The following is a 17,598-nucleotide window of genomic DNA, read 5'->3' as shown; positions in this document are numbered from 1 at the left end:
AGCCCCACCTGCCCTGAATGATGGGTCGCCATTGGTTGTTTATAAACAACTCAGGTTTATTAGCTACAACATCCTCCTGAGCTAGCAAAGCAACAACAGTTTAGCACAGGTACGGTGGCTCACGTAGGACATCTAAGGTGAGTCAAAAGGAACGCACAACAGAAACTCCCAGGGGCTACAAAGCAACTGTTTATTATGGATTTTCATGACAATTACGTTGGCATTAGCTACGCAGTGTATGTAAATTGACGCTGGCTACTCTAACATGCAAATTTCATGCCATTGACGGGTGTCTCTCCGTGTGATTTCAGCTTAAAAGACTACTCAGAGATGCTTTATGAATACTGGCCCAGAACTTAAAAGGCCCAATATTCAGCTGTAGAAGACAGTGGAGCGTCATACTTTCCCACTCTAACCTCACGAGAAAGCTCCTGTGTGCATTTGATTAAATTAAATATGCAGCATAATCCTGACAAAAATATCAGAGGGTTTTGCTGAAGGTTAATGGGTCAAACACATTGATCAAACCAGTGTTGCTAACCCTCGCCTCATTAGGATCATTTACAGGAAATCATCTGAAACATCTTCTCTGATCTTCCTCTGGCCTCCCCTGGCGTGCACACACACACACACACACACACACACACTTACACACACACACACACACACACACACACACACACACTAATGAACGTGCACATACAGACATGCATGCACGTGCACACACACATACACAGGGGGTCTCTAGGGTCCCAAGGAGAGAGACTGGGCCGAATGCAGATATTCCACCACTGAGCTCCTTTGAAGTGTAAAAAAACACACATCCTCCCTGTCCGCTGCGTTATCATAGGCCCTGGTCTGTGGGCTCTAATGAGAGCAGATGATGGTTCATTATTGATCAATGTAAGTGTTAGGAGAAGCACACAGTGAATATCTGAACAGATATGACCCTGGAGCTGTCATGTTTAACCTATAGTGGGGAATACTGCTGTGTGTGCGTACGTGCATACGTAGAAGTCGCAAGCATTGCATGCGTAGAAGTCGCAAGCATAGAGCCAGACCCTGTATGTTTTGAAAACTCCTCAGGTGATCTAGAGATTTCCTCTCATCCCCCTGTTTCTCTGTCTCTTCCTCCCAGGTGTGTGGAGATCATCGCTAAGGAGGGGAGGAGTCTCAAAGAACTCTACCTGGTCTCCTGCAAGATCACAGACCATGGTAAAAATGACCATTCTATATGCTCTATTTCTATAACTATTTAACTTTATGAACAGTCTGACAGAGAGTGTTTGGGTGTGAGTTACTGCTCTGTGTGTGTGTGTGTGTGTGTGTGCTGCAGGGCTTTCATTGAACAACCTCCGTTTTAGTTGACCTCAGAAAGCTGACTGTGTGTCTCTTCCTCTGGGCTCTGTCCTCTCTAAGATCCCTCCTGTACACCCCTGTCACCTCTATCATCTAAATACCTCATCTATAATCCACACATACTGTGTCATCAAATCAGTCTGAACGTCTCTGTCCTCTGGAAGAATTGTAATACTCAAACCCAGGACAGTAATAGTTTATAAAACATTAGTGTTTGGTAGTGTGGACGTTCCCACAGCAAACTCACATTACTCATATGTTGGTCAAGTGTGTTTCCCCCCAGAGTAAGACCCTATGGCGTCTCAGCCTTGTCTGTGGCGGTCAGGGGAACTCTGTGTTCATGTCTTGAATCGTTCAGGGGTTCCACTGCCATGTGTTTCCCCTCTAGCCAACCCATAGTGAGTGTAATCACTGGACCACTCCCCTTCAGAGTCTCTGTGTTCATACTGGAGCTGAACCGTGGACCGACAACTTGATAAATGACCACAACATCACAACAGTACATTAGTCTCTCTCTCTCTCTCTCTCTCTCTCTCTCTCTCTCTCTCTCTCTCTCTCTCTCTCTCTCTCTCTCTCTCTCTCTCTCTCTCTCTCTCTCTCTCTCTCTCGGACTCTCTCTCTCTCTCTCTCTCGGACTCTCTCTCTCTCTCTCTCTCTCTCTCGGACTCTCTCTCTCTGACTCTCTGACTCTCTCTCTCTCTTTCTTTCTTTCTCTCTCTCTCTCTCTCTCTCTCTCTCTCTCTCTCTCTCTCTCTCTCTCTCTCTCTCTCTCTCTCTCTCTCTCTGACTCTCTCTCTCCTCTGAACAAGATACATTACTGATACCGGATCTTCTCTGTTTATTAATGACCCTTCTGACCCTCAGTGACTATCTCAGGGGTCCGAGTGTATGTACACTACAAATTAGTGGATTAGGCTATTTCAGCCACACCTGTTGCTTACAGGTGTATAAAATATAGCATACCGCCATGCAATCTCCATAGACAAACATTGGCAGTAGAATGGCCCGTACTGAAGAGCTGAGTGACTTTTAACGTGGCACTGTCATACGATGCCACCTTTCCAACAAGTCAGTTTGTCAAATTTCTGCTCTGCTAGAGCTGCCCCGGTCAACTGTAAGTGCTGTTATTGTGAAGTGGAAATGTCTAGGAGCAACAATGGCTCCGCCGTGAAGTGGTAGGCCACACGAGCTCACAGAACGGGACCGCCGAGTGCTGAAGTGCGTAGCGCATAAAAATCTTCTGTCCTCGGTTGCAACACTCACTACCGAGTTTCAAACTGCCTCTAGAAGCAACGTCAGCACAATAACTGTTAGTCGGGAGCTTCATGAAATGGGTTTCCATGGCCAAGCAGCCTCACACAAGCCTAAGATCACCATGCGCAATGCCAAGCGTCGGCTGGAGTGTTGTAAAGCTCACCGCTATTGGACTCTGGAGCAGTGGAAATGTGTTCTCTGGAGTGATTAATCACGCTTCACAGTCTGACGGACGAATATGGGTTTGGAGAAAGCTACCTGCCCCAATGCATAGTGCCAACTGTAAAGTTTGGTGGAGGAGGAATAATGGTCTGGGGCTGTTTCTCATGGTTCGGTTTGGCCCCTTAGTTCAATGTAAAATCTTAACGCTACAGCATACAATGACAGTCTAGACGATTCTGTGCTTCCAACTCCGGCAACCGTTTGGGGAAGGCCCTTTCCTGTTTCAGCATGACAATGCCCTCGTGCACAAAGCGAGGTCCATACAGAAATGGTTTCGGTGTGGAAGAACTTGACTGGCCTGCACAGAGCCCTGACCTCAACCCCATCGAACGCATTTGAGATGAATTGGAACGCCGACTGCGAGCCAGGCCTAAACGCCCAACATCAGTGCCCGACCTCACTAATGCTCTTGTGGCTGAATGGAAGCAAGTCCCCACAGCAATATTCCAACATCTATTGGAAAGCCTTCCCAGAAGAGTGGAGACTGTTATATGAGCAGGCGTCCACATACTTCTGGCCATGTAGTGTATGTTTGTGTATGTGCGTGCGTCAGGTCACATCTTCCAGTGGTGGCCGAATAGAAATACCCTCCCTCCTCTCTCCCAGATCTAATAGAATAATGGTTGGCTGTCCTGCTCCAGCCTTTGATAAATGCAATCATAGAACTGAGCTTTCCATCTGCCATTCTGGGCCAGTCTGTTCCGCCCATCTCCTACTCAAATTATTCTATATTAATGGCCTCTAGAACAACATTTGAGATGTCCACAAGTCCCTTGTGATTAAGTGTTCTGTTTTCCCCTGTCATTCGCTTCCTGTGTGTTTTTTATTTTAGTAGAGAGAATGGGAGAGGGAGTGAGGGAGGTGGGTAGAGAGACAGAGAGAGAAAGAAAGAAAGAGCTTTGGTAATGGACATGTAATTACACTTTAAACTTCTAATAACGTTGTAAACAACTCATTTCAGTTGTGATGTATGAGTTTGTAACAGCAGAGATGGAGGGGAGAGGCAGTGAGAAAGGGATCAACTGTATGGCACTAGCCTGGCAGGACATACTAAAGTCATTTACTCTCATACTGAACGCCTCTATTAGGCCTGTTAACCAAAACCTCCTGTCCTCGCTTAGTCCATTACACACACACAAAATACATGCTTCTAACCATAAATCCCTGCCTTCCTTATGGCCATTGCATTGGTAAATGTACAAAATAAAACTGCAAAATAAATACAAAAAGTTGAATAAATATATTACCAAAAAAAAGGTAAATACAGTTCACACTCCTGACCGAAACCTCATGCAGTGGTTAAGCCCTCTTTCATGTCGTCTGGTCAGTAATTGCGTTGAAAACAGGCAAAAGCACAACCGGCCTGTCTGGATTTACAACAATGACACACACTTCCCCTCTCTAACTACTCTGCTGTGAGTGACACACACACACTCTCTCTCTCGCTCTCTCGCTCTCTCTCTCTCTCTCTCTCTCTCTCTCTCTCTCTCTCTCTCTCTCTCTCTCTCTCTCTCTCTCTCTCTCTCTCTCTCTCTCTCTCTCTCTCTCTCTCTCTCTCTCACACACACAATGGGTTGGGCTGTGATGAGGGTTTATGAGAGTGATGTTTACCTGAGTGAGCCAGTCTTGTGATGGACGACTATTGTGGAGGAGGGAGCAGCATTAGAGACTGTTGTGGAGGGAACAGCATTAGAGACTGTTGTGGAGGGAGCAGCATTAGAGACTGCTGTGGAGGGAGCAGCATTAGAGACTGTTGTGGAGGGAACAGCATTAGAGACTGTTGTGGAGGGAGCAGCATTAGAGACTGCTGTGGAGGGAGCAGCATTAGAGACTGCTGTGGAGGGAGCAGCATTAGAGACTGCTGTGGAGGGAGCAGCATTAGAGACTGCTGTGGAGGGAGCAGCATTAGACACTGTTGTGGAGGGAGCAGCATTAGAGACTGCTGTGGAGGGAGCAGCATTAGAGACTGTTGTGGAGGGAGCAGCATTAGACTGTTGTGGAGGGAGCAGCATTAGAGACTGTTGTGGAGGGAGCAGCATTAGAGACTGTTGTGGAGGGAGCAGCATTAGACACTGTTGTGGGGGGAGCAGCATTAGAGACTGTTGTGGAGGGAGCAGCATTAGAGACTGTTGTGGAGGGAGCAGCATTAGACTGTTGTGGAGGGAGAAGCATTAGACACTGTTGTGGAGGGAGCAGCATTAGAGAATGTTGTGGAGGGAGCATCATTAGAGAATGTTGTGGAGGGAGCAGCATTATAAACTGTTGTGGAGGGAGCAGCATTAGAGAATGTTGTGGGGGGAGCAGCATTAGAGACTGTTGTGGAGGGAGCAGCATTAGACTGTTGTGGAGGGAACAGCATTAGACACTGTTGTGGAGGGAGCAGCATTAGACTGTTGTGGAGGGAGCAGCATTAGACACTGTTGTGGAGGGAGCAGCATTAGACTGTTGTGGAGGGAGCAGCATTAGACACTGTTGTGGAGGGAGCAGCATTAGACTGTTGTGGAGGGAGCAGCATTAGACACTGTTGTGGAGGGAGCAGCATTAGAGAATGTTGTGCAGGGAGCAGCATTAGAGACTAGGTAAACAGGACAGAAGGCATATCACCCTGCAAACACCCAAACACACCTTCACACTCCACTCTCTCTGTTTCTCTCTCTATTTATGTTTCTCTCTCTCTCTTTGTTTCTCTCTCGCTCTCTCTCTCTGTCCCTGTCTCTCCCACGCTGTTTAGTGTAATCTCTGGAGATGCCAGCAGACATTTGCCTCATTCCCAGCTCACCTTTACTGTTGTCTTCTCACTCTTTCTCTCCTTCTCTTGCTCTCCTCTCCTTTTATCCCCCCCCCCCACACACACACACACACAACTTTATCCACCAATAGAGACCATTTCAGGAGACTGCATCCTCTCACAACATAGCCCTCAGTGGTATTTGGGAAAACTAGCAGCCACACAGCCATTACCCAGAACCCTCATCTCTCTCAGGAAATTGGAAAGTGCCCACTTGTATGTTTCCTCATGGTCACTGTTTGTTGATGTTTTGTCGTCTTGTCTTGGTTTGGAAAGAAAAACACATAAGGTAGGCCTAGATGTTGTTTTTGTCAAAGCTGTATTTGCAATGTTTGTGACCATCATGGACATACAACGTCTGTTTTAAAAGTGACCTTTTGTTCATTGGCATTTTAAGCACTTACATCTAAGCATATGAGGAACACACTTTAAAAGCTTATTTCCTAAGAAGATGAGAACTATTTGAAGTGCAGCTAGATGCATGTCCTTATATCTTGACCTGATGTTGAACTAGCCTTGTTCTGAGTGCTGGGTACGTCTGCGTCCTCCTGAACAGATGTTGAGACCCAGGGACATCATCTGTTCAGGATGGATCATGATGTGGATGGATCTCTCTTTATCAGCCTATATTAATCTCTCTGAGTGGCCCTCTGCACTTAAGACCTACAGCTCAATATCTGACCTGACCTGACCATGATCATGTCACATCACATCAATATCCAGCAGATTTTGTGTGAGTGCGTGTGCATGCAAGGTGTGTGTATGTGATGCTTCTCCATTGCTCTGCGGAAACATGATGCTGCTGAGAACATTTGTAAGACCTCTCTCTCTCCCTGCCAATCCCATGTATCGATCCCTTCTCCTCTGTCTGTCTCTATAATGGAAGTGGACAGGGGAGCGTTTGCCAGAGAGTCACTTGGTTCCAGTGTCCATTTCTGTGGTTGTATTGCTGCCAATAGAAAGGATATTCAGAGGAATCTCTGCAGAGCTTTATCGTGTGTTACACAGGCAGTCCATCATTAAGAGCAGGCCCAGACCCAAGGTTAATAACTGCTGCAGGTAGCCTAGCAGTTAAGAGCGTTGGGCCAGTAACCGAAAGGTCGCTGGTTCAAATCCCAGAGCCGACTAGGTGAAAAATCTGAGCGAGGCACTTAACCCTAATTGCTCCTGTAAGCCGCTCTGGATAAGAGTGCCTGCTAAATGACTCAAATGTAAATGTCGCCCTAGCATTTACATCCTGTGTTTTTCTCTGTCTTCCTACTGAAATACTCTTTAGCCCTGCGGCCCACCATCTGCTCTGGAATGATGAAAGCTTGTAAGACCTCTCTCTCACAACCAATCCTGTGTATCGATCACTTCTCCTCTGTCTGTCTGACTGCTTTCTCCCAGGAAGAAAACCTTGAGACCTCTCTTTCTTCACTGATGGTAGTCATCCATTCTTCTGTATTTTCTCCTCCTCCACCTTTCTAGTCTCTCCCTGGCCTGTCATGTATATCTGGGAGTGTGAGAAAAGGAGAGAAAGTGGTGTGTGTGTGTTGCTCTGTGTGTGTGTCTGGCTTTATCTTGTTGTGGTTGTGTGGACGGATGCACGTTATCTGTCCTGTTTAGAGGGTCCTGATAAGGACTGCCCTCTGTGGTGCCTGAATAAAAAGGAGGCCCTTCTCTCGCTCGTATGAGTGTGTTCATCTGTATGCATACCCTGAACGCAGGACGCCACCTGTGATCCCTCTTGCTTTCCCGGTCCCTTTTTCTCCCTCCGTACTCTCTTTCATTCTCTCATATCTCCCTCTCTTTAGCATTAGCGTGTGTCGTTGGAATTCTCTCTTTCCTTCCTCTGTTTCCCTCTCTCCATACCTCTCCATCCCCCTCTCCGTTCTCTTTTTCATCTAAAGGGTAGACTGTAAGCGTGCTAGATGTTGATATATGGTGTTCCTCTGCCACTCCCCTCTGGTAGGCTCACAGGAATAGAGTGGTCCGCTGCTCTCCAGGTGACGTGGGTGGGTGTGTTTGTTTCCCTACACACAGCCCCAGGGGGTAATATAAACCCATACACTCTCCATTGGTACCTTTTTATTTTCTAAAGACAGTGAAATATATGATGCCGGGTTGGGGAGTAACGGATTACAGCTGCACCATTGAGATCATCTTGACTGGCTGCATCATCGCTTGGTACGGCAACTGCAAGGCACCCGACCGCAAGGCGCTACAGAGGGTGGTGAGTACGGCCCAGTACATCACTGGGACCGAGATCCCTGCCATCCAGGACCTCTATACCAGGCGGTGTCGGAGGAAGGACGAAAAAAATTGTTAAATACTCTAGCCACCCAAGCCATAGACTGTTCTCTCTGCTACCGCATGGCAAGCGGTCCTGGAGTGCCAAGTCTGGAACTAACAGAACAGCTTCTACCCCCAAGGCATAAGACTGCTAAACAATACTGCTAAATAGGTAATCAAATGGCTACCCGGACTACCCACACACTCGCATATACTTAGACTGACACCACAACTCAAACACATACACACATACACACACACACACACACACACACACACACACACAAACGTTCACACTCACCACATACGCTGCTGCTACTGTCTTATCTATCCTGTTGCCTAGTCACTATCCCTACCTATATGTACAGTACATACACTATATATACAAAAGTATGTGGACACCCCTTCAAATTAGTGGATTTGGCTATTTCAGCCACATCCGTTGCTGCATGGTGTATAAAAATGAGCACACAGCCATGCAATCTTCGTAGACAAACACTGGCAGTAGAATGGCCTTACTGAAGACCTCAGTTACTTCAAACGTGGACCGTCATAGAATGCCACCTTTCCAACAAGTCAGTTCGTAAAATGTCTGCCCTGCTAGAGCTGCCCCGGTCAACTGTATGTGCTGATATTGTGAAGTGGTAACGTCTAGGAGCAACAACGGCTCAGCTGCAAAGTGGTAGGCCACACAAGCTCACAGAACGGGACCGGTGAGTGCTGAAGCACGTAGCGCTTAAAAATAGTCTGTCCTCGGTTGCAACACTCACTACTGAGTTCCAAACTGCCTCTGGAAGCAACGTCAGCACAAGAACTGTTCGTCGGGAGCTTCATGAAAGGGGTTTCCATGGCTGAGGAGCCACAAAAAAGCCTAAGATCACCATGCGCAATGCCAAGCATCGGCTGGAGTGGTGTAAACGTGCCGCCATTGGACTCTGGAGCAGTGGAAACGCGTTCTCTGGAGTGATGAATCACGCTTCACCATCAGTCTGATGGCCGAATATGGGTTTGGCGGATTCCAGGAGAACGCTACCTGCCCGAATGCATAGTGCCAACTGTAAAGTTTGGTGGAGGAGGACTAATCATCTGGCCCTTTTAGTTCCAGTGAAGGGAAATATTGACGCTACAGCATACAGTGACATTCTAGACAATTCTGTGCTTCCAACTTTGTGGCAACACTTTGGGGAAGGCCCTTTCCTGTTTCAGCATGACAATGCCCCTGTTTACAAAGCGAGGTCCATACAGAAATGGTTTGTCGAGATCGGTGTGGAAGAACTTGACTGACTTGCACAGAGCCCTGACCTCAACTCCATCGAACAAATTTGGGATGAATTGGAACTCTGACTGCGAGCCATGCTTAATCACCCAACAACAGTGCCCGACCTCACTAATGCTCTTGTGGCCAAAATGGAAACAAGTAGAAAGCCTTCCCAGAAGAGTGGAGGCTGTTATACCAGCAAAGGGGCTACCAACTCCATATTATAATGTCCATGATTTTGGTCATGTAGTGCATCAACCTCAATTACTTCGTACCCCTGCACATCAACTCGGTAGTGGTAGTCCCTGTATATAGCCATGTTATTTTTACTGATTATTGTTATACGTTATTCACTGTGTATTTATTACTCATGTCACTATTTCTATATATTTTTTTCACATATCTTTAAAATAATCTTTATCTTTCACTCTGCGTTGTTGGAAAAGGACCCGTAAATAAGCATTTCACTGTTTGTCTACACCTGTTGTTTACTAAGCATGTGACAAATAAAATGTTATTTGATGTAATGGATTACAAAAAAACTAACTGTAATCCGTTACGTTACCAGCAAAAGTATTGTAATCAGATTACAGATACTTTTGAAAAACAAGATAATTAGTTCTCGGATGACTTTTTAAATTCATAAAGGATGTTTGCGCAAAAATTATTTGACACCTTCTGTTTTTCTCAATGACGTTCAAATCATCATTGAAAACATTTGCACATTTAAGTTTGTTCCTCCTGAGCGAGTCTGACCTCAAGTCAGAGACCACTATGATGAAAAATCAAATGTGTTTGATGGATCGTGGGAAAAGAGCAGGAATAGGCTTTTGTAGGCTACAGTCCAAGCTACAGTATGTCTTCCAATGGTGTGACTGCTGTCGGCATCCAAAGATTATTCAACTTGAATAAACGCTTGGAGGTAAGGACGACAGCAGTGGTGTAGCCTATGGGGTGATATGGATATCCCTTACTATTGATATCTACATAGTGCATTGATGTAAATCACACTGCTGCTCTCTCATTTAGCTATTTGCGCCTTACGGATTGTTGTTGATGTGGACGTCTGTTCACAAATGTATATGTTTATTTTAACCCAATAATGGTTGAATTGAAGAAGTTTAAGGTACTTATCAATCATTGTTTTTGAGACCATTGGACAGCCAGTGAAAAATGCGCTCTTGCAACAGCTGCAGAGTGCGGATCCCAGCCTATTAAATAAAAGTTTGAGGGAGTTCCTCCTTTCTAAACTCCCTGTGGTATTGTCCTCCATACTGTCAAAAACTAGTTTTATTTAAGAAGAGTGGGGCTTTTATTGCTCAATCTAATTGGTGCTAATCAAAAAACTCCATAGGCCTAACGGACACATGCTTGCACACTTTTGATAGACTTAAACAGCTTCAAATTATCAAAATATCAAAGTGCCACCAACCAAAAAATGCAATAATAGGCCTATAGCAAATGCAGCATATGGAATACATTTTTCACATGCAAATAGCACTTTTCGGTAGTGCTCAAAGCATGCCTTTCCATGAGAGCAGCACTTATTTTTCAACTTCAAACAATGAGCCCAATCTGTCCTCCATGACAACAAAATCATTAACAACAGAGTAGGATAATGAGTCCTTACTTTTGGTTATGATCAGGTAAAACAATTTGGCTAATCTATACTGAACAAAAATATAAACACAACATGTAAAGTGTTGGTCCCATGTTTCATGAGCTGAAATAAAAGATCCCAGAAATGTTCCATATTCACAAAAAGCTTATTTCTCTCAAATTATGTGCACACATTTGTTTACTTCCCTGTTAGTGAGCATTTCTCCTTTGCCAAGATAATCCAGCCCCCTAAAGGTGTGGCATAACAAGAAGCTGATTAAACGGCATGATCATTACACAGGTGCACCTTGTGCTGGGGACAATAAAAGATGTGACAAACACAACACAATGCCACAGATTCTCAAGTTTTGAGGTAGCGTGCAATTGGCATGCTGACTGCAGGAATGTCCACCAGAGCTGTTGCCATGGAATTTAATGTTAATTTCTCTTCCATAAGCCGCCTCCAACGTTGTTTTAGAAAATGTGGCAGTACGTCCAACCGGCCTCACAACCGCAGACCACGTGTAACCACGCCAGCCCAGGACCTCCACATCTGGCTTCTTCACCTGCGGGATCGTCTGAGGGGGGAGGTTGGGGGTGCTGTGGAGTATTTCTGTCTGTAATAAAGCCCTTTTGTGGGGAAACACTCATTCTGATTGGCTGGGTCTGCCTCCCCAGTGGGTGGGCCTATGCCCTCCCAGGCCACCCATGGCTGCGCCCCTGTCCAGTCATGTGAAATCCATAGATTAGGGCCTAATGATTTCCTTATATGAAATATAGTAAAATCATTGAAATTGTTGCATGTTGCGTTTATATCCATGTCCTATTCTTGAAGATCACGGGGAATGACTGGAAATCTGACAGACTTTGGTTTTTAATGTAAAGATATAGCCTAATCGTATTATTATCTGTACAGTCGTGGTCAAAAGTTTTGAGAATGACACAAATACTAATTTTCACAAAGTCTCCTGCCTCAGTTTTTATGATGGCAATTTGCATATACTCCAGAATGTCATGAAGAGTGATCAGATGAATTGCAATTAATTGCAAAGTCCCTCTTTGCTATGAAAATGAACTTAATCCCCAAAAAACATTTCCACTGCATTTCAGCCCTGCCACAAAAGGACCAGCTGCCATCATGTCAGTGATTCTCTCGTTAACACAGGTGAGTGTGTTGACGAGGACAAGGCTGGAGATCACTCTGTCATGCTGATTGAGTTAGAATAACAGACTGGAAGCTTTACAAGGTGGGAGGTGCTTGAAATCATTGTTCTTCCTCTGTTAACCATGGTTACCTGCAAGGAAACACGTACCGTCAACATTGCTTTGCACAAAAAGGGCTTCACAGGCAAGGATATTGCTGCTAGTAAGATTGCACCTAAATCAACCATTTATTGGATCATCAAGAACTTCAAGGAGATAGGTTCAATTGTTGTGAAGAAGGCATCAGGGTGCCCAAGAAAGTCCAGCAAGCACCAGGACCGTCTCCTAAAGTTGATTCAGTTGCGGGATCGGGGCACCACCAGTGCAGAGCTTGCTCAGGAATGGCAGCAGGCAGGTGTGAGTGCATCTGCACGCACAGTGAGGCGAAGACATTTGGAGGATGGCCTGGTGTCAAGAAGGGCAGCAAAGAAGCCACTTCTCTCCAGGAAAAACATCAGGGACAGACTGATATTCTGCAAAAGGTACAGGGATTGGACTGGGGTAAAGTCATTTTCTCTGATGAATCCCCTTTCCGATTGTTTGGGGCATCTGGAATATGCTAGAGCACTACCATCAGTCCTGTGTCATGCCAACAGTAAAGAATCCTGAGACCATTCATGTGTGGGGTTGCTTCTCAGCCAAGGGAGTGGGCTCACTCACATTTTTGCCTCAGAACACAGCCATGAATAAAGAATGGTACCAACACATCCTCCGAGAGCAACTTCTCCCAACCATCCAAGAACAGTTTAAAAACGACCAATGCCTTTTCCAGCATGATGGAACACCTTGCCATATGGCAAAAGTGATAACTAAGTGGCTCGGGGAACAAAACATCAACATTTTGAGTCCATGGCCAGGAAACTTCCCAGACCTTAATCCCATTGAGAACTTGTGGTCGATTCCTCAAGATGCGGGTGGACAAACAAAAACCCACAAATTCGGACAAACTCCAAGCACTGATTATGCAAGAATGGGCTGCCATCAGTCAGGATGTGGCCCAGAAGTTAATTGACAGCATGCCAGGGCAGATTGCAGAGGTCTTGAAAAAGAAGGGTCAACACTGCAAATATTGACTCTTTGCATAAACTTAGTGTAATTGTCAATAAAAGCCTTTGACACTTATGGAATGATTGTAATTATACTTCAGTATGCCATAGTAACATCTGACAAAAATATCTAATAACACTGAAGCAGCGAACTTTGTGAAGACCAATACTTGTGTCAATCTCAAAACTTAGAGAAGCAAACAACCCAAAAGGATCATCAACTAGATTATTCCGCGGGCCGATTTATTTTGTTGGGCGGTGGGCCAGAACATAATTAGAAATAATTTGTAGACTGCAAATTGACCGCAAGATGCCCAAACAGATATAATGTTTGACTAAAACAAAATAATTTCAAACCTTGCTTACGTTCGTATACGATCATATGTGTCTCTCTATTATGCATGGGAATACTTGGGAACAGATTTATTAAATAAAAATCACTTGGAGCTGATTTCCTGGTGTTTTTACAGCCTTTTATGTCCAACAATGTAAATAAATAATTTATATATATATTTGTTTTTGCTCAGAAAACTTGGGGGACCAAATAAAACTACCCACAGGCCGCCATTTGGGGTACCCTGACATAAAGTAAAAGGCAACACCCATTTATGGCCAGCAATGTAAACTCTAACATTGATTTATTCTGCAATAGATGTCGTTCAATTGGTAATAATATAAATGATTGCAGAGGTTGAGAGTAGAAGTAGTTCAGGAGCAAAAACAAAAAAAACAAATAAAATATAATTATTGTAAAATTGACTGTGTCCATAAGGTGTAGATAGTAAGTATAGGCTGGAAGTAGAGGCCTGGGCATTGTTGTTCACTAATTTACCCCAAGTAGGGAAAGGATGGCGGGGTTGAAAAGTAATAAAGGGGAGTATATATATAAAAAACATGGGGGATTGGAAGTGATGCAGACAATTACATTGATAGAAGTTACAATCTATCTGCAATATTAAGCTGATCTACCCCCCCTCCCCCCCCCTCCCCCCAAAAAATAATAAATTATATATATTTCTTCTAATGCCTCTTCAGGGCAAAAGTAACTGAAAGTAATCTGATTACATTACTGAGTTTGGGTAATCAAAAAGTTACTGTAATGGATTACAATTTTGGACAGGTAACTAGTAACTGTAACATATTACAATTAGAAACATACCTAACCCTGACTGATGTGAACACATATTTTTATATTCTCAGATACTTTTAAAACGTATCACTTTTCCTGCAATAGTTGGTAAGTCAAAGCGGCAAAGCAATTAACTTTTTGTCCTGAATACAAAGTTTTATGCTTGGGGCATATCCAATACAACACATTACTGAGTACCACTCTCCATATTTTCAAGCATAGTGGTGGCTGCATCATGTTATGGGTATGTATGCTTGTAATCATTAAGGAATGGGGAGTTTTTCAGGATTAAAAATAAACTGAATGGAGCTAAGCACAGGCAAAATCCGAGAGGAAAACCTGGTTCAGTCTGCTTTCCACCAGTCACTGAGAGACAAATTCACCTTTCAGCAGGACAATAACCTAAAACACAAGGCCAAATCTACACTGGAGTTGCTGAGTGGCCGAGTTACAGTTTTGGTTTTTATTTATTTGTACTATTTTTTATATTGTACAATAATAGTGAAGACATCAAAACTATGAAATAACACATATGGAATCATGTAGTAACCAAAATAGTGTTAAACAAATCAAAATATATTTTATATTATATATTATATTATATACTTCAAATAGCCACCCTTTGCCTTGATGACAGCTTTGCACACTCTCGGCATTCTCTCAACCAGCTTCATGAGGTAGTCACCTGGAATCCATTTCAATTAACAGGTGTGCCTTCTTAAAAGTTAATTTGTGGAAAATCTTTCCTTCTTAATGCATTTGAGCCAATTAGTTGTGTTGTGACAAGGTACAGAAGATAGCCCTATTTGGTAAAAGACCAAGTCCATATTATGGCAAGAACAGATCAAATAAGGAAAGATAAATGACAGTCCATCATTACTTTAAGACATGAAGGTCAGTCAATACGGAAAATGGCAAGAACTTTGAACGTTTCTTCAAGTGCAGTCGCAAAAACCATGAAGCGCTATGATGAAACTGGCTCTCATGAGGACCGCTACAGGAATGGAAGACCCAGAGTTACCTCTGCTGCAGAGGATAAGCCCTTGAATGAGTAGGTGTGTCCACACTTTTGACAGGTAGTGTAAATCTACTTTAAAATCTATGGCAAGACCTGAAAATGGTTGTGTACTGTAGCAATGATCAACAACCAATTTGACAGAGCTTGAAGAATTTTTAAAAGAATAATGGGCAAATGTTGCACAATCCAGGTGTGGAAAGCTCTTAGAGATTGTCCCAGAAAGACTCACAGCTGTAATCGCTGCCAAAGGTGATTCTAACATGTTTTGACTCAGGGGTGTGAGTACTTATGTGTTTTCACTATGTCATTATGGGGTATTGTGTGTAGATGGGTGAGAAAAAAAATCTATTTTATCCATTTTGAATTCAGTCTGTAACACAACAAAATGTGGAATAAGTCAAGGGGTATGAATACTTTCTGAAGGCACTGTAGATACTGTTTTTTTCTGTCTTTTACCCCTTATTGGTCAAATGAAATTATTGAATTCCCAGACCTGTGATTACTAGTGAATTCAGATATTTCATTTTCTATTTATTTATACCCTACTTCTAATGGCAAACAACTCAAGTATTGCTATATATGTTCTGTCAGTTGGGAAAACCTTTTAAAAGGCTTACAGTGCATTCGGAAAGTATTCAGGCCCCTTGACTTTTTCCACATTGTGTTACAATACAGCCTTATTCTAAAATGGATTAAATCAAAATAAAAATCCTCATCAATCTACACACAATTCCCCATAATGACAAAGTTAAAACAGGTTTTTAGAAATGCTAGCAAATTTAAAAACCAGAATTACCTTATTTACATAAGTATTTAGACCCTTTGCTATGAGACTCAAAATTGAGATCAGGTGCATCCTGTTTCCATTGATCATCCTTGAGATGTTTCTACAACTTGATTGGAGTCCACCTGTGGTAAATTCAATTGATTGGACATGATTTGAAAAGGCACACACCTGTCTATATAAGGTCCCACAGTTGACAGTCTATGTCAGAGCAAAAACCAAGCCATGAGGTCGTAGGAATTGTCCGTAGAGCTCCGAGACAGGATTGTGTCGAGGCACAGATCTGGGGAAGGGTACCAAAACATTTCTGCAGCATTGAAGGTCCCCAAGAACACAGTGGCCTACTTCATTCTTAAATGGAAGAAGTTTGGAACCACCAAGACTCTTCCTAGAGCTGGCTGCCCGGCCAAACTGAGCAATCGGGAGAGAAGGGCCTTGGTCAGGGAGGTGATGAAGAACACTATGGTCACGCTGACAGAGCTCCAGAGTTCCTCTGTGGAGATGGGAGAACCTTCCAGAAGGACAACCATCTCTGCAGCACTCCACCAATCCTGAAAGCGCTTGAGAGGACCTGCAGAGAAGAATGGGAGAAACTCCCCAAATACAGGTGTGCCAAGCTTGTAGCGTCATACCCAAGAAGACTTGAGGCTGTAATCGCTTCCAAAGGTGCTTCAACAACGTACTGAATAAAGGGTCTAAATACTTATGTATATGTAATATTTCTAAAAACCAATTTTTACTTTGTCATTATGGGGTATTGTTTGTAGATTGATGAGGAAATATATATTTTTTAACCAATTTTAGAATAAGGTTGTAACGTAACAAAATGTGGAAAAAGTAAAGGGGTCTGAATACTTTCCGAATGCATTGACAGGATGATTGAAAATGACTGAATACGTCTAATATTATGTTTTTGCCCAGATCCAAATCCCAATGCATACAAACATTACTTAAGTGTGTGTGCGTGCGTGCCTTGTGTGTGGTGTGTGTTAATTCAATTTAAATGTATTCGTCACATACACAGTTTACAACAGGTATAAAAGGTGCAGCGAAATGCTTATGCGCTAGCTCCTTCAACAATGCAGAACAATAATCAATATCAATAAAAAGAGTCAAGTAAAAAAGAACAAGTAGTAGGGAGAGGTGTGTGTTCTCTCCTTACCCCCCATCATCTCTTAACAAACCTTACATTTTGTATTTTAGGCTCCGTGTATTTGAAGACAGCCGTAGCCAAGTGAGTCTAATTTAGTCCAGGAGTCTCAGTCATGCAGCCTTGGCTTCGCCTCTCTCTTTCAGGCTTCTTGGTAAAGACACACACACACACACACACACACACAAGCACACGTATCTTCATCACACCAATGTGGTCGTAATACAGAGCTATGTCTGCATAGTGTGTATTTTATTGCAGGCAAGGTTATTCTCCCCCTGGCATAGTAATCCCATTGATTTAGAATGATAACACACTTTATGAGTTTTATACTGTGCTGAGTGTGTGTGTGTTTATGTATGTGTCTCAGTTATAATAGCATGTTTTCTAGGCGCTACACAACATGTTATTTTCCTTTCTGTCTCCCTGCAGGACAAAACACAGAGCTTTATGGATGTTTCTCTGTGAAGTGGCTGTGATATTGCTCTATAATAGTTCCAGGCTGAGGTGGAGA

The 17,598-nt window shown here is 43.5% G+C and overlaps 1 protein-coding gene across 1 annotated transcript in view; it reads left to right on the top strand.

The window, feature by feature from the left end:
• Positions 1 to 17,598, top strand: part of LOC121585124 (F-box/LRR-repeat protein 17) — a 360,813-nt gene that overhangs the window by 240,027 nt on the left and 103,188 nt on the right. Inside the window, 1 exon segment of the mRNA XM_041901487.2 lies at positions 1,139 to 1,215. Coding sequence (XP_041757421.2) covers positions 1,139 to 1,215 — 77 coding nt within the window.

This window comes from Coregonus clupeaformis, unplaced genomic scaffold (genome assembly GCF_020615455.1).
Source record: "Coregonus clupeaformis isolate EN_2021a unplaced genomic scaffold, ASM2061545v1 scaf0011, whole genome shotgun sequence".
Taxonomy (NCBI): domain Eukaryota; kingdom Metazoa; phylum Chordata; class Actinopteri; order Salmoniformes; family Salmonidae; genus Coregonus; species Coregonus clupeaformis.
This window is presented reverse-complemented; position numbering and strand designations above follow the sequence as displayed.